At 44.2% G+C, this 19,142-nt stretch overlaps 4 protein-coding genes across 9 annotated transcripts in view; 2 read left to right on the top strand and 2 right to left on the bottom strand.

The window, feature by feature from the left end:
- mfsd1l (major facilitator superfamily domain containing 1-like) overlaps positions 1 to 5,487 on the bottom strand; it is a 6,590-nt gene extending 1,103 nt beyond the window's left edge. The window contains exons 1-13 of the mRNA XM_080458897.1: positions 5,295 to 5,487; positions 3,998 to 4,098; positions 3,410 to 3,549; positions 3,270 to 3,325; positions 3,037 to 3,180; positions 2,799 to 2,957; positions 2,599 to 2,714; positions 1,899 to 1,999; positions 1,096 to 1,207; positions 859 to 996; positions 597 to 733; positions 407 to 518; positions 1 to 336 (exon numbers count right to left, since the gene is read on the bottom strand). The exon at positions 1 to 336 is cut by the window's left edge and continues 1,103 nt beyond it. Of these exons, the coding sequence (XP_080315023.1) occupies positions 208 to 336; positions 407 to 518; positions 597 to 733; positions 859 to 996; positions 1,096 to 1,207; positions 1,899 to 1,999; positions 2,599 to 2,714; positions 2,799 to 2,957; positions 3,037 to 3,180; positions 3,270 to 3,325; positions 3,410 to 3,549; positions 3,998 to 4,098; positions 5,295 to 5,316 (1,467 nt within the window). The 5' untranslated portion in view covers positions 5,317 to 5,487 and the 3' untranslated portion in view covers positions 1 to 207. The remainder of the gene's footprint in view (positions 337 to 406; positions 519 to 596; positions 734 to 858; positions 997 to 1,095; positions 1,208 to 1,898; positions 2,000 to 2,598; positions 2,715 to 2,798; positions 2,958 to 3,036; positions 3,181 to 3,269; positions 3,326 to 3,409; positions 3,550 to 3,997; positions 4,099 to 5,294) is intronic.
- A 1,119-nt stretch (positions 5,488 to 6,606) lies between these two features.
- Positions 6,607 to 9,291, top strand: eme2 (essential meiotic structure-specific endonuclease subunit 2). 4 transcript variants are annotated; one of them, XM_080474884.1, is made up of 8 exons: positions 6,607 to 7,090; positions 7,285 to 7,406; positions 7,521 to 7,613; positions 7,706 to 7,830; positions 7,906 to 7,972; positions 8,098 to 8,213; positions 8,341 to 8,555; positions 8,655 to 9,291. In XM_080474884.1, the coding sequence occupies exons 1-8, from the start codon at positions 6,682 to 6,684 to the stop codon at positions 8,720 to 8,722; spliced, it is 1,215 nt and encodes a 404-aa protein (XP_080331010.1). In that variant the 5' UTR covers positions 6,607 to 6,681; the 3' UTR covers positions 8,723 to 9,291. The 4 variants fall into 4 exon arrangements, with proteins under 4 accessions (XP_080331010.1, XP_080331009.1, XP_080331008.1 ...); XM_080474883.1 differs by having other exon boundaries at positions 8,341 to 8,530; positions 8,655 to 9,289; XM_080474882.1 differs by having other exon boundaries at positions 6,628 to 7,099; positions 8,341 to 8,530; positions 8,655 to 9,289.
- spsb3b (splA/ryanodine receptor domain and SOCS box containing 3b) lies at positions 9,287 to 16,157 on the bottom strand. 2 transcript variants are annotated; one of them, XM_080474860.1, is made up of 8 exons: positions 15,959 to 16,157; positions 15,145 to 15,301; positions 12,824 to 12,959; positions 12,125 to 12,305; positions 10,863 to 11,050; positions 10,658 to 10,760; positions 10,442 to 10,567; positions 9,287 to 10,359 (listed from the first exon to the last, which is right to left on the bottom strand). In XM_080474860.1, the coding sequence occupies exons 2-8, from the start codon at positions 15,183 to 15,185 to the stop codon at positions 9,809 to 9,811; spliced, it is 1,326 nt and encodes a 441-aa protein (XP_080330986.1). In that variant the 5' UTR covers positions 15,186 to 15,301; positions 15,959 to 16,157; the 3' UTR covers positions 9,287 to 9,808. The 2 variants fall into 2 exon arrangements, with proteins under 2 accessions (XP_080330986.1, XP_080330987.1); XM_080474861.1 differs by having other exon boundaries at positions 12,125 to 12,501; positions 15,959 to 16,128.
- nubp2 (nucleotide binding protein 2 (MinD homolog, E. coli)) lies at positions 15,399 to 18,826 on the top strand. 2 transcript variants are annotated; one of them, XM_080474917.1, is made up of 7 exons: positions 15,399 to 15,485; positions 16,315 to 16,427; positions 16,510 to 16,708; positions 16,831 to 16,985; positions 17,068 to 17,178; positions 17,495 to 17,564; positions 17,880 to 18,826. In XM_080474917.1, the coding sequence occupies exons 1-7, from the start codon at positions 15,470 to 15,472 to the stop codon at positions 18,017 to 18,019; spliced, it is 804 nt and encodes a 267-aa protein (XP_080331043.1). In that variant the 5' UTR covers positions 15,399 to 15,469; the 3' UTR covers positions 18,020 to 18,826. The 2 variants fall into 2 exon arrangements, with proteins under 2 accessions (XP_080331043.1, XP_080331044.1); XM_080474918.1 differs by having other exon boundaries at positions 15,447 to 15,485; positions 16,329 to 16,427.
- The last annotated feature ends 316 nt before the right edge of the window (positions 18,827 to 19,142 follow it).

The raw sequence follows: 19,142 nt of genomic DNA, 5'->3' as shown, positions 1-19,142 counted from the left end.
CTCAGCTCTGAATTCTACTGTAAGCAATACATTTCTGTTCCGTGTTGCTCGTGTAGGTTGATTGATTGAGAACGGATTTCAATAAAAAATACTTTCAATAGAAAGAATGTGCACAAATTATATAGTTGGGAATACTTTGAGGCAACTGTATTAAAAAAAGAGAAGAAGTAAAAACTCTTTCCCTATTATTTGATTACAATAAAAGACTCATGAGTTGATGGAGCGTGATTGTGCGTCGTCCTCGTCTGGATCTTCCTCTGCCTGATTGAGCGGCTCTCGGTCCGGGTCTCTCTCCGCCGGCCCGGACCTCTTGGTCGTCTTGTTCAGGGTCCCGCCCTGGACACAAACATCAGGTGAGCACAGAGAAAACACGTCTCCACTGGTGACGCGCGAGGCGACGCCTGACCTGTCGGCGGTCGACGATGTTGAGCAGCACCGAGGTCACGATGCAGCCGACGGTGTTGGCCAACATGAAGATCATCATCCTCTGCCAGCGCCACAGTGGGATCTTAGTTTCACTGGACAACAAGTGGAAGAAGTTAAAGCAGAGATTATCGGTGCGTGACAACGGGATTCAAGTATTGAGTGTGTCCTACCTTGATTTGCCCAGAATCTGTCCTACGACGAGATTAGATATTCCAATCCCAACCATCTGTATGGACGTAGCCAGGCCCATGGCCGTTCCCAGAGTGGCCTGAGGCACCACCAGGGGGATGGACGGCCACATGCTGGCCTGGAATACAGGAAAATGACAGAATTGTTCTCCTGTTTTTAGCTCAATTTGAGTTCCTCTTTCATATTTTCTGGTCATTGACTTTAAAGAGATGGATCGATATTCAGAAATAAAACAAATCTCACAGCAGCAAAGGAGTAGGTGACTCCCAGCCAAATGGTGGAGACCAGAGGAGGGACGAAGGTGAAGGCGAGGAGGCCAAACACAGGCAGCGTGAGGACGGCACAGGCCACTGCAAAGACTCCCCGCAGGCCCACAAAATCCTGAAATAATAGACGAACGAGCAGGACGCATGCTCAACCACCTTCACCGAGTGCTCGATGCTCAAAGGTTTTGCTGCAGGCAGACGTTGAGATACTCACTATGAGAATTCCCACGCTGGCTGAGAGGACCAGAGAACTGTCATAGACGGCCCCCGCGATGTACGCCGCCTCCTTCTGACTGTAGCCGCTGTACTTATCCTGGATGAATTTACTGCACAGGAAAACGAAGGACATTAGTTGAGGCTGCAGTCGAGTAGGACTTAAAGCAATACTCTGTGTGTGCAGTAGGTGGCAGTGCTGAGTCACAGTAACATATTGTCACAACAAACAATCAGCAGAAGAACATTATGACTGTTACTTATTCTTCAAGTTTTAAATAGAAAAAACACATAATGCACATTGATAATGGTGCTTATACAATGACACTGATACGTTTGGTAATGTACGTAGAATTTAATTAACTTTTACTGCGATCCCCTCTTGGATGTCAGATGTGACCTTTATTATACATCCTAATAACAAATATTAAAAACTGTGCAAGAAACAATATATTGATAGAAGATACAGAAATTGGATTATTTACTATGTGGAATTGTGTCTTTGTATCCTCATAAAAATAAGGTACGCCCATTAAAAAAACACAATTCTATTAATTTGCATTCACAACAAATGTGTGTCAAATAGCAGAGCCATCCTTCTGCTTCAGCACCAGTCAGACTTAATAACCTCCACAGAAGGTTTTTCCATAAAAGTTTCATCTGCCTTTACAAATCTGTATCGCCTCCTTGAGGGCAACATGTTCATCTTCATCTCGCCCCTTTACTCTAATTTTATTTACTCGCCTTTCTATCCGACGTGTGAATTTCTCTGGAGTCCGACCAGAGGAGTTTGTATTTCCTTACCTGGCGTCTGCGATGAAGGGGAAGATGCCGTTGTAGAAGAACATGATGGTGAGCACCAGCAGCCAGTATCTCAGCGACAGCAGCTTCACATCCTGAATCCTCTGCAAACACAAACAAACGACACAGTCCACACAGGAAAAACACCAGGGGAGCCTGCCGTGTTCGTTTGGGGATCATCCTTCAGTCAACCAGAATCAGTGTCCTTGTTTGGGCTGTGTGTTGGTGGTTCTGATGATCTCAGTGAGTTTTATTTGATAATGACTGTTTTAGCTGTTTTCCTGCCAAATGACGGATTCTGTTATAGTGTGACTAACCCCGGTGTGTGTGTGTGTGTGTGTGTGTGTGTGTGTGTGTGTGTGTGGTTTCCTGTTGCCTTTTATACAATAAGACCTCCAAGAGTTTGCGTCGTTCCCTGGTGGTTTGTTTTGAGTTTGGTGTGACTGATCGCACACATTTCTTCCTAAGTTGGACTGAGATCAGCAGAAGTTTTATTTTCCATTTCTTCTTTCGTAGCAGGGATATTCCAGCGTTCGCTTTTTAAGAGGTTATCATCCATTTTCTTTCAGCTTTGCCTCTTTGGTTTTGTTTCTTGTATTTATATACATTTTTAATTCCCTACAAAAAAAACTTCTTGTCTATTGTCGTCTCACTTTCTCCTAAAGCTCTGCGTCGTCTCAAAATAAAGAAAACCTGTTCCTACCACTTTGCGGGACTCTTCTTGGATGGCTCCATCAAGCCCCAACTGCTTCATTCCAACTTTGTCCAAGGTGCTGACGATGACGGCCGAGGTGAAGCCCAGCACGCACAAGAAAGCACCTTGAAGACAGAGAAATACACGACATGAGAAACTCTTGCTTGAACCTCAACGTGGCATAAAATGTCGATCTCTGCTCGACCCACCGCCCCACAGCGTCCACTGCATGCCGTATGTCTCCTCAAACTTCTGAGTGAAGAAGAAGTTCAGGACGGAGCCCAGACGAGAGAAGGCCAGCGTCAGACCGAAGGCCAGAGCCAGCTCCTTCCCCTTGAACCAGAAGGCCGTGATGCGGTTCTGAACAACTAATGAAAAACAAGCGGAGTTGATTGGGCAGATTGGTCAGTTGGTCTTATAGCGGCGATACGTAAAAGGAGGCCTCACTGGTCAGAGATCCGTTGCCCGATCCAAACAGCAGACGGCCTGTGAGCATCAGTGGCAGCAGGTAGGGAGTTCCCTTGAAATGAGAACCCAGTGCAAAGAGGGACGAGCCCAAAACGCAGAGAAAAGAGAAGAGAAACACACCGACTGCAAAGAAAAGCAGAGAGGAATCACTAACCTTCTTCACACGGCCTTACGTTTGTGTTAAGTTGACCTGCAGGTATATGCAGACTCACAGCGATTCCCCAACTTGTCAATGAGGAATCCAGCCATGATCACGACCACTGCATTCCTGCAGAGAAGAAGAAGAACACCAACCGTGTTACACCTCCCTCTCAGCGTGTGCAGAATGCCGTCAGGGTGCGATCGTGCTTACGTCCAGGCATAGATGGCATAAAGAAGATTGTACTGCTGAGGAGACATCCCCAGGCCCTCCACACAGTCCACGGTCCCATTGATCACGGTCCCATTGATCACGGTCCCATTGATCACTGTGGCATTGGGACACGTCAGATTCTGTCAGATGATGGAAAAGCGGTGATTAGAGTTCTTATCTAAATAATCACAAACAGACTTCAGAGTTCTGACACCAAACCACAATCATCTTGTGAGCTGATGGAGAGAAAATGTGGAAATACTTAACCAGGAGACTTATCCTTATCATATCATTTGATAAGCGCAGCTCATCTGCAATGCTCTTTGTTTTAACGCAATCATTCTCCCACATTGTGGTAAAATAATCTATTTGCATACAAGAGATCCAGATTTTGCACCTTAACCAGCACATTGTTTTTTTATGTCCTAAGTCTTTTAAATAAGTACTTTAAAATGACCTCGTCTTTTGCTCTACAGCTACATTTCTTAATTTTCACTGGTGGCTCATGTTTGGATTCATATTTTATACTGAATTATTTCTGAAACTAGGCCTGTGATACCGAGCTGTATGTTTCCTCTTCCTACTCACCCCTTGAAATTGGTCCTGCAAGACACTGGGGATGTCAAAGCAGAAGTAGGAGCCAAAGGTCAGCAGGCAGTTAAAGAAAAGCACCATGAAGCGGTAATAACCTGAAACAGAAAAGGGACAAAACTAGAAGAGTAAATTAAACCTGCAACATAAAGCACAGCCCTTCTCTTTGACATTCAGCTGAACTAACTGAATCTTCTCATCCAACAAAGACCTTCATTCATCTCTTTGGTCACGAATCTGCAGCAGAAAATTCATTTAATTAAAAAAAACAACAACTTTTAATTCTCATTCTGCAGCTGCCTGCAGGTCAACATGGTCTACATGGTCTACATGGTCTACATGGTCTACATGGCCTCACACAATCCGGAGAATCACTAGCATCAATGCAATATAATTTAGAAATGACGACCAAGAAGAGAGTACACTGCAAAATATCTGAACGGTTCCCAAGAGGATTTTTGAAACTTTTACAGCGATGAAGTTTATTTATCTCTGTAACGGTCAGTGGAGACAAAATGACTTGGACATGTGAGAGCTGGTGAATTCCAAAGATTGTCATTGATTTTTATTTTTTTTACAAAAATGAAGGAGGTGATCTGTTTCTGACATTAGTCAATAACTGCAAGTCTCTTCATACATAAATGTGTCTTATCATAAAGTGAAATATGAGACGGGATTCAGGAAGTAACCCTCCCCGTTACTCTGCACCATTAAAGTAGTAAATTGAAACGGTTTGATGACCTCTGGAGTGAAACACGTCAAGAGTCCAACAAGAAGAATTAGTTTCCATGAGAGGAAAAGATAAATCAAACGGAGCAGGAAAATCTTAATGACGTAGAGTTTACATCATATATATTTAATTGAAATCACAGTTCCTGCATAACTAGGACTGATATAAAATGTAATTAGATATTTCATACAGAAATTACATAAACTAACTTGATACTGTTTTTTACTCTGATCTTAACACTTTAGTCCAATCATCCCTGAAAACAAATTAGCAGGAACATTTTGATGCTTAGTTCACACAATAATCATAATAGTTAAAAATGCTTAGAAACACACCGTTTCCACAATCTGAATTGTCAAAAGTCCAATCAGAAAATACTATATTAAAGACGGGAAACTCTTATTACTGACTTCAGTCACGTGTTTTATCTACAACTTAAGCATAAAACCTGCTGAATCAGAGATATTGAGGGAAGTGTCTGGAGGCAGCTCTGCTTAGCTTAGCAGAACGATAACATGGAGACTGAAGTACATTCCAAGGAGGAACTCTTTTAATCACACTTACCTTTCTCCGCAGGCTGCGCCATGGTTAAAAACAGGCTGCAGGTCACAAACTACAGCGTGAAATGTTCATGCTGAGCTGCTGTTTACAAAAACAATCTGCAGGTTAGCAGCGGTGAGGTCCTCTCTCCCTGTTGAGAGGGTCAGCAGACCGCAGATCTTCACACCACCTGGATGGAGCTGCTGCCGTAGAGAGAAAAGCGTAGTGACGTAGCACGTCGATTACAAATCTGTGCACACGTTTCCGGCGCTTTTTCTTCCTGTATAAAACTTTATTGACAAAAGTCCCAGCTGTTTTCTGCTAGCTTCATTACTGAGAACCTTTATGTGGAGCATAATAACAATTATTATAATTATGATAATAATAACTAGAACATTTTAAGACAGCGTCTCCTTAGCAACAGATGCTGATCTCCTCTGATCTCCTTTGATTTGATTTCCTCCATGAGGTGCCTCTCCCATCCACTTTGTATGGGACCTTCTTTTTTTGCTGCTTTTTGGGTGGATAAATTCAAAAAGGTTAGTGGAACCATGAACAAAAGACATAACAACATCTTCCCGAAACTTCCACTTGTTTTCATGTGCTTTTTGTGTCCGTGCTCCCAACTGCGTGGGACTCGCTGCACAGAGAAAAATAATAAAATTAAATTAAATTAAATTAAATATTCAACCAGAGTAGTAATCTTTCCGCCTTGCCACTCGGGCAGACACAAGTATACACATTGACTGTTTTTGAAAACTTGCACACTGAAAACTGCAATATTCTTATTTGGTATCACAGTGTATTGATTTAAAAAAGTATTACAGGGAGAAATCATCAACCCATATAGCAGGGGTGTCAAACTCAGATCCTCGTGGGCCGCAGCCCTGCACGTTTTCAATGTCTCCCTCCCCTGAATGTCCTGATGGTTCATCATCACATTCAGCACAAAGCCAGATAACGAGCTGCTCATTGCAATCAGCTGTGTTGAAGCTGGGAGACATGCAAAATGTGCAGGGCTGCGGCCCTCGAGGCCTGGAGTTCGACACGTGTGCCATATAGGCTGGCTGCTTCGATATTTACACGCTGAATATAATTATTAAACATGAGGTATCAAGCAGCAAACATAGATCTCAGTCCAGTTGGTTTATCTGTGTGTTTCGAGTTGTAATCTGAGATTAGCAGGTGGGTAGTCCACCTGGTGACAGCTGCTGTTTGCCTCCTGCTGCCTCAAACACAAGATTTATCATCTGTTCACTTTAAATGTTTTAACTCAAACAACAAACCCGCTGGTTGAAACGCGTGCGTCGCGTTTTGAATCATTTGTCCCTAAAGGGACACCGTCGCTGCCACATAAACATGGTGGTGTTTTGTAGATTGTGGTTGTTGTGACACTTCCTCCACGTTAGAGATGTCAATGTTGCGCCGAGCTACAACATGGGAAATCTCTGCTTCTGAGGAAAGCGGCACCGAAACGGAAGAAGTCGGAGGCGGAGAGAATAAGTGCAACAGAACAGAGAGGATCTCCACCTCCACCTCCTCCTCCTCCTCCACCCTGCTGCCTCCTCCTCCTCCTCCGCGACCCGGAGCCGCAGCTGACCCGAGTCCCGCGAAGAAACGCCGCAGCAAGGAGGAGATCGAGGCGGACAGACGGGGCGCCGAGGAGCGGAGGGAGGGCAGGGAGAGACGGAGAACAGCCAGAGCTCAGGAGAAGGAGGAGAGGAGAGAGGAACAGCTGAGGAGGAGGGAGGCTGCGGAGCACCTCAAGACCCTGAGGCCGGAGAACTGCATCAAGACCCTGACAGTCTGCATAGATCCAGGTACACAAGGTACACAAGGTACACACACATCACACGTGATACGTGTTGAATTGATGTTCATTTACTTTTATTTCTTGATAATTTTTTTGTCAAAAAATAAAAAATTATGTTGATTAGTTGTTTTTTTTTATAATTTCTTTTTGATTGATTGATTTTTGCTGATCTCCAAGCCTCTGTGTGTGTCTTCCGTCCAGCTCTGCTGCAGCAGCATGGCTCGGACCTCCTGCTGGGCAGCCTGGCCGCCTGCCACTGGAGGTTCAGCATCGAGAGCCAGCAGCTCCCTCACAGCATCTCCTGGACCAGAGACTTGGCTCAGGCAGGAACTACACACACAGACATGTTCCGTCATTACGGTTTCCTCTGTGCAGCTTTAAGACAAATTATATATTAATGCTGGGACTTTTTTTTTTTTTTTTTTTAATTCAAGCAGGAAAAAGATGGTGCAGCCTTTTTGGAGGAGGAACAGGTACTGCTGGTCCTGACCATGGTGGATTTCATGGACCTTGTGTTTGCTGTGAGCAAAGTAAGCGACCGTTTCGGTCTCTTCAGAGGCGTCGGTTTGATTTAAACCTTGGAAAGTTTCCGTTTTATATGCTGGCCACTATTTCACCTCAGATGCTGCACGGTGACCGACAGGAGCTGGAGGCGGAGGCGGGTTCCGTCCTGTGTCCACTTTATGAGTGTCTCAATCGTGATGCGATGAAGGTGGTCACTCTACTAGTGACAGACTCAGAATACAGGTCAGTGTTTTCCCACCTTATCGTTGTAAATATGGGAACCTCACACCTGATGTCTCGGATTCACTCTACCAACAGGACAAACACCCACGGTGATGAGACACTCCAGTCCAACTTGGGGATGAACAATCTGGACATCGAGGAGGTCAGTTTAATTTTGGGGGATTGTTTATTATATTGATTTTGATAAGCAGCTGCTCTACCTAATATTAAAGATTTACCACAGTTAATTTAGCTCATTTAGGATTAATGTAGTCCACTCCTCTCCAGGTCCTGGTGTATCTACAGCTTTACAAAAACGTCTCGCTGGTCTTTGTGGCCGACTGGCAGGACGTCACTGACCACGTGCGCTCCGTCACCAAAGCTTTATCGAAGCGTCCTCTCAGGTATGAATCCACTGCAGTGGCTCTTACTGACGTTTGCTCTGCAAGACACTTTTCTGTTCTTGATTTCAAAGAAATATATATATATATATATATATATATATATATAAGCTGAATCTCCTTCCTGCAGACTTCTGGCAGAGCGGGAGGAGCTGCCTTTCTGTGTGGACGGCTCGTGGGCCAGCGGGGTCCGGGTGGAGAGAGATGGATCGGGGCTGATTCAGGTCTGGGGCAAGCAGATGGAACAGCTGAACCGAGTGAGCCCCGCCGTGGCCTCCCGTGTGGCTGCAGCGTACCCCTCTCCTCAGCTGCTGCTGCAGGTACAGAGCAGCGCTCCACTGAACTGTACGATTTCAGAAGTGTTTTGGTTTGGTCTTAGAAAACTAAAGTAGAATGAAAATAAATAAATATGACCTTTCTGAATCGAACTATTTTTATTTTTAGGCTTATGCGAGTCTGGACTCCGAGGACGAGAGGAAGCGGCTGCTGGCAGGTCTCCTAGTGAAGAGTGAAGGCAAAGAGCGCCGCGTCGGACCCGAGATATCAGCCAGAATTTACCGCTGCTTCACAGCCCAGAACCCTGAGCTGGTGTTGGACTGATGGACTTAATATGTAAACCCATTGAGGGAAACATAAGGAGGTAGTGCAGGACTCTAATCATCCCGAGAAGAGGATCCACTGATGGAGTCCAGATTGGGTTTGGAGGACGTTCCTTGAGGAGTTTTGCACGTTCTCCCTGTGGTCTGGTACCAGGCCTTCAGTCCAGAGTTGTTGGAAGCCTTATGAAGATGCATGGAGCAACCTGTCCAGCAGGAATCCTGCAGTTCTGCATTTGGGAGACCTCCAACTCTCGTCTGGATAAAGCGTGAGGACAGGTTCATAATGACACTAGAGCATCAATTTCTTCTGAGATTTACAAACAAATCATGCCTCAATGATCATGTTTTTGTATTTATGCTCTGAACACATTAAAGGAGTGCGTTGTATTTATAATGTTCAAAGAAATGATGTGGAACAAATTGCATTAATTGTATGTTCATGTATGCAAGTAGTGTGTGTATAAAAAAGGCCTAAATATCTGCAGTAGAACTTTATTTTTTTGATAGAATTTCCCCGAGTATGAAAAGTGATAAACAAAAGCAGAGCTGATAATAGAAAAACAGCAAAAAGTAGCAAATCCTATCTAATACTTGTACCAAATCGATTACAAAACAGATTTACAAAAAACTTTTCACAGTATCAAAAACCAGCTTCCTCCCTCTTCTATACCTGAGAATCTAATGTGTGTCAACAGAAAGCTCTGCAAAGTCAATGCCCTTCATTGATTTTAAACAAACTGAAAAATTAAGGAAAAAACAAGATGATGATTTTGAGGTTGGTGAATAGTTTGGCTTGAACGAAAATGAGTCTTTACACGTGTCCTATACACTAGATGTTTGTTTGATACCAAAATCTTTTAGTTATACAAAAATTGCAAAATGATGGAGGAAAGAAATAGTGAAAAGTCACTCAAATATTGGCTAGAGTGTAACCTAGAGTAGAGAACCCATCGATGGCAGTGGTAGAATAGCTGTGTGTCGAACCCGTGAAGCTGCGCGTCATGTCCAGCGGCATCTCTTGCACTGGTAATCCTCCGGCTCGGAGCAGCAGCTATCGTAGTCGCTGCTGGGGGGAGTGGGGGGGCAGCGGCAGGCGCCCGAATGAGGCGACAGTTGACAGGGGCAGCCGTGGTACGAGCCTGCGTCGGAAAAGGGACTGGTGCAGGGGCTGGGGGAGGCGCAGGCACTCGGGGTGGACACCGGGCTCGGGATCGGGCTCAGGCTCGGACTGGAGGGCAGGATCATCTCCTCCAGGAAATCCTCAGGGAAGTATTCCTGCTGCTGCGCTGAGGTTTCATGGCTGCTGCTGCTGCTGAGAGTGAAAACCCAACCCAGCTGTAGTTGGAGGAGGAGGCGCAGTCCTGGAGGAAGCTGCAGTGTGTCGAGTACATCGGGGCAGCAGGGCAGGATTTGGCGTAGTCGGGTACAGCAGAGGTACTGCAGGGAGGTGGGCGTGTAGCAGGCACGGATCACCTTCATGCTGCTCTTGGCTGCTGTGGAGCACACCATGGGGTAGAACTTCTTGTTCTGTAGCCTGGTGGCAGCGACGCCTGTTTTCAAGAACAGTCACCGGTTAAATCATGCAGACGCTCCATCAAATGACATGTAATGACTGAAGTCTGAAGCACACACCGATGCAGCGTCGGTTCTTGTAGAAGGTCAGGGTCCCGTGCCACGTGTCCAGGTGGACGCCAATGATGGAGCCTTCACCAAACCGAGAGGAGAATTTCACTTTGTCGCCTTTGTGCTGGAGAAGGCCTTTAAACACATGACAGAAATGTACATTATTGGAGTTGTTTGTCCTTTAACCTGCTAAACTTCATAGTAGTGATTGATGTGACCTCTGACCTGTGTAGGAAAGTCCCCAACTGTCTTCATCGTGGCCGAGCAGGCTGCCAAAGTTATACCTGAACTGGTCCAGATTCATCTCTGCTGTTCCAATTCCTACCATCTAAACCCGAAACGAGAGCTCGACTTGTGAAAACGTCCTTTGATAAAAATGAAACAGACTAAAGAGGTTCCATTCGTTACCAACGCCGCCGGGGCAACGTACCATGTCGGTTCCGTAGACCGGAGACGTCATCTTGACCTCCCAGTAGTGCTGGCCTTCTGCGAGCTCCTTGGTGCCACGGATGGCCGCCGTGCCACAGCTGTAGTCTGAGTGGAAGCTCACCTTCCTGCTGTCGCAGCTGAGGAAGGCTCCAGAGGACCTAAAGTGCTCGTCCCACACCCAGTCAAAATCTAAAAACAAACAATGAAACATCAATATTACAAACAAAAAATAAATAAAAAAATCCTCTGTTGAAGTCCAGGCTTGGGCTTTCCAAAACACGTATTTTTAATTTATTGTTGGATTTGAATGTTTGTTGCTGTTTGTTTGTCTCTCTGTGATTCAACCAGAACACAAAGGACACATGAGATGTTCTAGAGGATGAATAAAATTAAAGTTTCCACCTGTGGCTGCTGCTTAGTGTTCACCTGATTAACTGAATTGGACTAATGGTGTGAAGAACTTTAAGACCTTAAAAGTGCCACGTTGTAAAAACTAATGTAATGCCAGTTTTATGCACTGGGTGGCAGGAGTGAGTCACTGTCAGAGTTAAAATCCAGGGGTCTCAAACGTCTGAGTCTACGTCCCTCATTCTGCCTGAGAATACTGGACCTGGAGAAGAGGTCTTAAAATACTATTTCCACGAGCCGTCAAAAACCAATGTGTATGCTTTTTCTGTTCAGTAAAACGTGTCAGAGGACAATTCATTTATTTGTTGTTTAGTTAGAAGGCTTCAATTAGATCTTTAGAAATTAGGGAAAGACATCTGCATCTACCAGTTTCAGATTTGTATTAATATATGATATTTTCAAAAATACAAGACATATTGAGAAATAAATGTGCATTATTTTCTAATAAGATGACATTGCCAGGTTTAAGTGGTTTCACTAAATTATTTCCTCTTCTCATTCAAAATCCTGCTGCTGCTCCCTATTTGAAACCGAGAGCTTGTCTCCAGTTATATTATATTACCACTACTTGTTCTAGACGTCCTAAAAATGTTGAGTTGGAAATGCATCTATTAATAAAACTATTGGGAACCTTAATTAAATTCAGCTTTAGATGATTGTGGTGACTGGTACCGTCTTCAAAACAAACCTGGAGAGACTCCGTGTTGAACGCTCCTGATATAATCCATCCAAATGGGTTTTTCTAACACGGTCACAGACTCACATTGTTGCAGGAGTCCTAACATTAAGTCTGAGCCTTTTTAATGGACCCTCCTGTGTCACTACAATCCATGATGGTGCTCATGCAGCACTCACCCTGATCCTCCTCCCCGCAGAGACAATCCCCGATGGCAGTGAGACCTGGGCCGAGCTCTTCCTGTCGCCCACAGTGGCAGAAAGACTCCCCAGTCACCGGCTCCGTGCTCGGCGAAGCAGCTGCCTCCGAGACCGTCTGGTCGCCGGCCAGGCAGTCCACGTCCGCGTCCGTGTCGCCGATCTGGTGGGGACAAACGGCACACTCAGCATCCTGTAAGTCCACGGACGTGGCCATGGTCCAGGGATGTTGGCTTGGTTGAGAATGAATTAGTTCCAGTTTTAGAAAACTGCAGGTCTGCTGTCATATGTGATGCTTCTCCTCCACGTCTCAAAGAGCCAACAAGGTATCTGGCACACGAAACGCTTCATGAGTGTTGCTGGTGAGAGAAGTCAAGCGTTCTAGTAAGTAAAATGAGAAGCCTTCCAAAAATACTGGACCCCCTGTCCTTCCCTTTGGAGAGCTGACAATCCCTCACATGTCAGAGAAGGAACAGTCACAGTGGAAAACTACCGGCACTGGGGTGGAAAGCTCATCCCTCTTCATGTCCTATCAGCGAGTTTGACTATATATATATATATATATATATATATATACACACGTTTTGATTGTGCTTGACACCTTTATCCCACTCAAACACCCATTAACCTTTAAACCTTTTCCAGTTTAGTTTTTTAACTCCAGACAACCGAGGATCCCACCTGTGTCATTGTTTGGCCTTCCCACTCGTCTCTGTCTGACGTCTGGATCACCGCCATGGCATCCGTCTCCAGCCGAGGTTCACTCCAGGCCAAATGCCGAGCGCGGCCGTCTCTGCCTCTTCTCAGCATGGCGGCTCTGCGGACGGTCGAAAACACGAGCTGAGGACCAGCTGGCACACCGAGCAAGAGGCCATGTACACGTTGTCTTTAATGTCAAGTGAGGTCACTGCTGAACTTGCCGTCTGCTCTTTGACCCGTTTGTTGGAGAGTAGTTATTGTTTGACGCTTTGTCCACATCGTCTGAGGACACAGTTTAGCACATGGCTGCTTTGGTTTAAAGAAAACCTTTCTAATCTCAGACTGAGAAGAGGTTTGGGGAAATTATTGGCAAAAGGACGACAGTCCGTGATGACGGTCACTTATTTGCTTTTAATGAAGACTTCTGGGATTAAAAGTCGACATTTCAATTCCAGACTTACAGGTGCATTAAAAAAAAAAAAAAAAAAAAGGGAATATGATTGAAAAGTTACTCGTTTTGTCTATTTTTTCTAAAATCATAAGTTAATAACAAAAAGGTTTCAAACATTTATAAAAATGTTAATTGTAGACACTAAGACTGTCCGTTCAAAATTCTAATGGGGAAACTTCAGGTTTTATGAAATATTATTAGGAAGGCATTTGTGGTTGAGATGGAAAATCTAAAATATGGAATTTTCACAGATGGAAAGAAATTTTGAAGGGAACAATATTTAACAGATCAATCTCAAGAGCTGCCTCTCCTCGCCTCTGGGTTCCTCAAACAAGCTGCCCAGATGAAATGAGGTCAATTCAAACTGCTTTAAATAGCCGAGACTCACTTCAGGCTTTCTGTCAGTGCACCAGTGAGTTTAACGACCTAAAACATTCCTTTGAATCCTTTCAGTGAACATGAATCCACAGGTAATATCCACAGACCTCTGTGTGCTGGCCTGACTATTTCTATCTGTCCCATATGCGACAGCTGGAGGTCTTTCCACGCACATGTTCAACCTTTAAACTGAACCTTCTGCTCTGCGACTGCACGTCACCCGACCCAGAGACGACAAAACCCAACAACAACCACCTCTGATCTGACTGAGGTCGCCTGCATCCTGTGTCGTCATCAGAAAACAGACAAGCGGAGGCTGTGACCATTTCATTTATTAATTTAACCTGGGACAGGTTCCCATCAGAGCAAAGACTTACGATAAAGTACGCCACAGTACTGACTGTCAAAACAGATGGATTAGATGAACTTCACTGGCAAATTCAGTATTTTAATTCTCATTTTCAAATCTTTATCTTTCGTACCCAAAATGTAGAAGTCTGTAGAATTATTAGCCTAAAATGACTTGATATATATCTAGTTATTTGGTTTCTGTCGAACCGATTACTACTTCTTTAAGTTAATCAAATCAAGCCACACTACTGTTTTTCCACACGTACTTGTAATCAGAAGTTATTTTTGCAATAGTTTCATTTCACTCTGTCAAACCTCCATATGTTGGAATCATCACACAACCTGAAGTATTTCAAAGTTTTGTCTTGTTTTGAAACATTTTAGCATCAGATTAATTGAAATCTGATGTTCTTTAATTCCCTATTTCATTTAACCAGAGGGCACAACAGTCACAATGAAAGGCCTAATCCTTGAAACTGTTAATATATTATCAGTTCAGAAATAGCTTACAGGAAGATTAACTTTTGAATTATTTTCTATATTGTTATGCATCTGTAGGTCCTGAACTTCACATTCATATCAAGAGTTTTGTGAGAGTTTCTGACAGGACAGCAGCTGGTTGCTGCTTTGCGAACAGGTGCACGAGATGAGTGCTTTTAATGAAGATTAGTTAGTCTGGAGCTAGTCTCATTTTAATTGGGCCTTACCCTACATACTGGAGCTGCATCATCTGGAGGACCGAGTCATCTCAAGCTACAATAACTCTGTCGCTGAGCTGATGGATGACAATATGAACAGCATTGCCACTGGAGTTCAAAAGCAGGACAATATTTGTGGAATAAAGTCAATTTACTGTTTTTGTTCTCGTGCAATCCAATCCTATTCACACCCACAGTGCAGTGTGACTGTAAATCTCACTGTCTGTCATTTTAGATGGTGTCCGATGAAATATTTTCAACCACAGTCCATCGCTGTCTTTACATCCTATATATATATATATATATATATATATATATATATATATATATATATATATATATATACACACACACACACACACACGTGTCTCACACCAGTGTAAACTCCACTCTAACAATCTAAACAGCAGGTACGCTCCTCTTACCTTGCAGTAGTCTTCCTATACGCGGTCTTGCAGTGGCTCATTTGAACGCCGGCGCGCCTCGCTATGTGACCGGGTAGTTTGCGCTCTGTCCCACTTCTCAGAGATCAAGGTAAACATTACAGCTCCGCGCCGACACCCTCATCCTATTGGACAAGACCTGCGCGAGGGAGGAGTTCAGTTTAATCACCTTGTTACAGCCTATTGGTTAAGAGGTTGAAAAGGCGGGGCTTAGCTCTTTACTGTCCAATGATTGCACAGAAGGTGCGTGACGATTCCGGAAGATATTGTCCCCACTTACCGGAGGTTGTATTCCCAAATCCAAAACATGGAGCAAAATAACGGTGAGTACTAAATGTCTATTTATTAAATATATAAACGATTCTCAGCTACGTGTATCTTGTTTGTTGTGACATTAGTGGTGAGTTTTCATTGTAAAAGCTGGCGGTGTTATCGTATCTTGAGCCGACTCTCCCCAGCCTTAACTTAACACAAACGTCTTATCTTAACAAAAATGATCTCTTCCGAGTAATAAATCGGTACTCTACCATTTCTGCTACGTTTCATGCTCTTTAAATCGCTAAATATGGTAACTGGACACTTTCTGCGTCTCTGAACGAACGAAGCGTGGAGTCATTGCGTGGGACACGTTTGGTGTACTGGGTTAACTGGTTTCCCTGTTAACTGGTGACCAACGTCCTTAAGCGTCGCTTGTTGCTGCTACTAACGGCATGTTTTAAAAGCCCGACAGAAATCAGTAGTTGTCCTGGCGAACACCGTTTAACCGCCTTTATGATAGAGTTTCGAAGTGTCTTACCTTTTGTGTTGCTGGCAGCTACGACGGACGCTAAAGGAAGTCGGTCACCTTTTAACACGGAAACCAGCTAATCCGACAAACCTGTCAGTGTTCAGTGATAAAACACCAGTCAGACGTTGTAATTGTTTTCAAGGTATTTACCTCAAGATATTCTGTACACATCTCAATGTGACGCTTCCAGAACAATGACCCCCCCCCCCTGACAATCACGTGCTTCCCAATTTGCTGGTATGTCCTCAAAGTTCGGAGTAAGACTTCCATTCTTGCTCTGACTTGCTGAGAGAATCAAGTTTCTTCTGTGGTGAAATCCACATCTTAGTGAAATAGCCCTTTTCTTTCTCTGATTCATTTCGAAGGGAGCTTATCCCAGGTCCAGCATGTTGTTTTGGTGCTGTCAGGAAAAGGAGGCGTGGGAAAGAGCACCATCACCACAGAGTTGGCTCTGGCTCTCAGGCATGCTGGCAAAAAGGTGAGCAGCTGGAGTCGCTTTAAATATTTAGATTTGTTGAAAACAGTGTCGAAGCTCACCGGTTTCTAAAACTGACCATCAGGTTGGCATCCTGGATGTGGACCTCTGCGGACCCAGCATCCCCCGCATGCTGAATGTGGGCCGGACCGACGTGCACCAGTGCGACTCGGGCTGGGTGCCGGTTTACACCGATGCTCAGAAGAGTCTGGCCCTCATGTCTATCGGCTTCCTGCTGGAGGACCCAGATGAAGCAGTGGTTTGGAGGGGGCCCAAAAAAACAGGTACATCTGGTCCGTGACAGGATGTAATGGCTCCAACATGTTGGACTGCAGTGCCAGTATAGAAAGAAGCAGCTCTAAACACATTTTCATCTTTCTCCTTGTCTGAATACACTTTCCTCCAGCTTTGATCGGACAGTTTGTGTCAGATGTAGCCTGGGGAGAGCTGGATGTGCTCCTCGTGGACACGCCACCCGGGACGTCTGATGAACACCTCGCTGTGCTGGAAAACCTTAAAAAGCATCGAGTGGATGGAGCCATTCTGGTCACCACACCTCAGGTACACGTTCATCTCATCTACTGTTCCACAAAGCATTCCCATACACCGATAACAATAACACTGGCTCTTCTGTTGTCTGCAGGCGGTCTCGACGGGGGATGTAAGGAGGGAGATCACTTTCTGCAAGAAGACCGGTGTGCGGATCCTGGGAATCGTGGAGAACATGAGTGGCTTTGTTTGTCCACACTGCTCTGTGAGTTAAGATTTAAAGGGGGAATTACCAGTAAAACAATGTAAATGCATTGAGAAAGACTATCCAATGAAAGACCATGCAGCCAAGACACGCGCTTTAATTTTTTATATCCATCCATGTCCATATGTAATGGTGCATCAAAAGAAAAGAGTGTTTTAGGTCAAATTCTTCGCCCATAATTAAGTTTAAGATGAACTGACAAAATTACAAATGAACCTAAACGGTTATCTTATATCTTTGAGACGCACCTTTCTGTGTTTTTGGCTTTTTACTGTAACCATGGATGTACAGTATTTAAAAGTGAATTCTTTTCCAGGAATGCAGCAACATATTCTCAAAGGGAGGCGGTGAAGAACTGGCCAAGCTGACCGGATCAGTGTTTCTCGGTGAGATCGAGACGTTAATTTGTAATGTCAGCCTGCAGCCACTAGGTGTCACTACACACCGTGAGAACGCATTATCCTCAACACACCTTGTTGAACTGGATCGATCAATAACTGGCAATAAAAGGAATCCTTTCCTTCTGCGGTGTGTCGATTAATCTCTTGAGCATTGATTCAGGCGAGAAAGGAGCCGTCTATAATATATTGTTTACTTGCAGCTAAATTGAACGATTAGTCTGAGGAAATACTCATTCTGAGAACTACTTTTAATGTCACGTGCATCAAGTGTGACACTCATTTCAAATCTTTTTCTTTCAGGCTCTGTACCTTTGGATCCTCTCCTCAGCGCCAGTATCGAGGAAGGCAAAGACTTCATACAGTCGTTTCCTGACAGCGCCACCTTCAGTGCAATTAGCAGTATTTCTCAGACTTTGCTGAACAGCCTCCAGTCCGGTTGATACAAAACTCCCATGCTTTGTATTAAAACGCACCAAGTGTCCATCATTTTGTTTAACCTGTCACATTTACGCAACTATTCACTGGTGATCTTGGTTATTTTAAAGAGGTGTGCACACTTGGGATTTGTAGGTTACAGTCATGCTTAAACACTGATTGTTATGTTGCTTATATTCAGGCTTCTGCTAATTCAACTAATTTAAACTTGATTTTAAGGCTGGAGAATTACTGTGAATGCTTCTAGTTTTTCCAAATACAAGTAAAAGATACCAGATCTTCATTATTTCTTGTTTTAAGTAAATTGTCCTGGTGGGTATTGACTCGTATGGGATAAAGCTTTTTGACAGTTTAACAGTGACGTGGCAATGAATACGAGAGTGGAAGGTTTAAACGGATATTAAATGGTTTTGGAGCAGAAAACATTGGGATGTGCAGGACTCTGGCCCCACACGCACAAAACTGCTCACATAAGGCCACTGACAGGCCAAAGTACAACCCAGGCTGTGTGTAGTCGTCTTTATGCTGCATGTGCAGTTTGTGTGTGAAAACTGTCGGGCTTCGACGTGCTACAGGAAAGATTCTACCAGACAGTCAAAAAAACAACCTTTTGTAATAAAATCACTTAAGCTTCCGGTGTGAGACTCAAAATGGTGATGATGCATTCCTGAAATGACGTCTCGGGTGTTCGTAATCCATCCAAGTTGGAGTAGTCTTTAATTCAAGTGTGAAAACATTCACAAGATAACGGCAACACACCAGTCGGTAATACAGGATTGGAAATTGGCGCTTCAATAAAATGCATCAGCAGCAGTTCCACTTTCAGAACGATGACTTCAGATCAAATTGAAGCAGATCCTGCATGAAAACAAGGCAGCACTCACACCTGACCTGCTTCGATTCGCCGCCTGCTACAGAATCCACCTCAGATAGTCTCTCTGCGTCTTTGAAACCTGACTTAGTTTTTTTGGAAGGGGTCGGCAAAACATTTAGTCATTTTAGGTTCTGGGTCATATCTTCAATAATTAGCCTTCCCTTCAGGGTCAAACTCCCAACAGCAGCAAAACACAGAAACCCATGCAGGATTGTAATGGCTGGAATGTAGGAGAGATGGAACTACAGCAAGAG

Source organism: Lipophrys pholis, assembly GCF_963383615.2.
Source record: "Lipophrys pholis genome assembly, chromosome: 1".
NCBI classification, from domain to species: Eukaryota; Metazoa; Chordata; class Actinopteri; order Blenniiformes; family Blenniidae; genus Lipophrys; species Lipophrys pholis.
The sequence above is the reverse complement of the archived record's forward strand: the minus strand, read 5'-3'. Positions and strand labels throughout refer to the sequence as shown.

Bases quoted from the DNA above. Each gene is read 5' to 3' on its own strand.
- eme2 (XM_080474881.1), top strand. From the start codon at position 6,682: ATGTCAATGTTGCGCCGAGCTACAACATGGGAAATCTCTGCTTCTGAG. The intron at 7,831-7,905 runs GTCAGTGTTTTC...CTCTACCAACAG, and splicing joins GTGACAGACTCAGAATACAG to GACAAACACCCACGGTGATG. The intron at 7,973-8,097 runs GTCAGTTTAATT...ACTCCTCTCCAG, and splicing joins ACAATCTGGACATCGAGGAG to GTCCTGGTGTATCTACAGCT.
- spsb3b (XM_080474860.1), bottom strand. From the start codon at position 15,185: ATGAGCCACTGCAAGACCGCGTATAGGAAGACTACTGCAAG. The intron at 12,960-15,144 runs GTAAGAGGAGCG...GACCGTCCGCAG, and splicing joins TATAGGAAGACTACTGCAAG to AGCCGCCATGCTGAGAAGAG. The intron at 10,568-10,657 runs GTCAGAGGTCAC...ATGTGTTTAAAG, and splicing joins TTGGGGACTTTCCTACACAG to GCCTTCTCCAGCACAAAGGC.
- nubp2 (XM_080474917.1), top strand. The intron at 16,709-16,830 runs GTACATCTGGTC...ACTTTCCTCCAG, and splicing joins GAGGGGGCCCAAAAAAACAG to CTTTGATCGGACAGTTTGTG. The intron at 17,565-17,879 runs GTGAGATCGAGA...TTTTTCTTTCAG, and splicing joins GACCGGATCAGTGTTTCTCG to GCTCTGTACCTTTGGATCCT.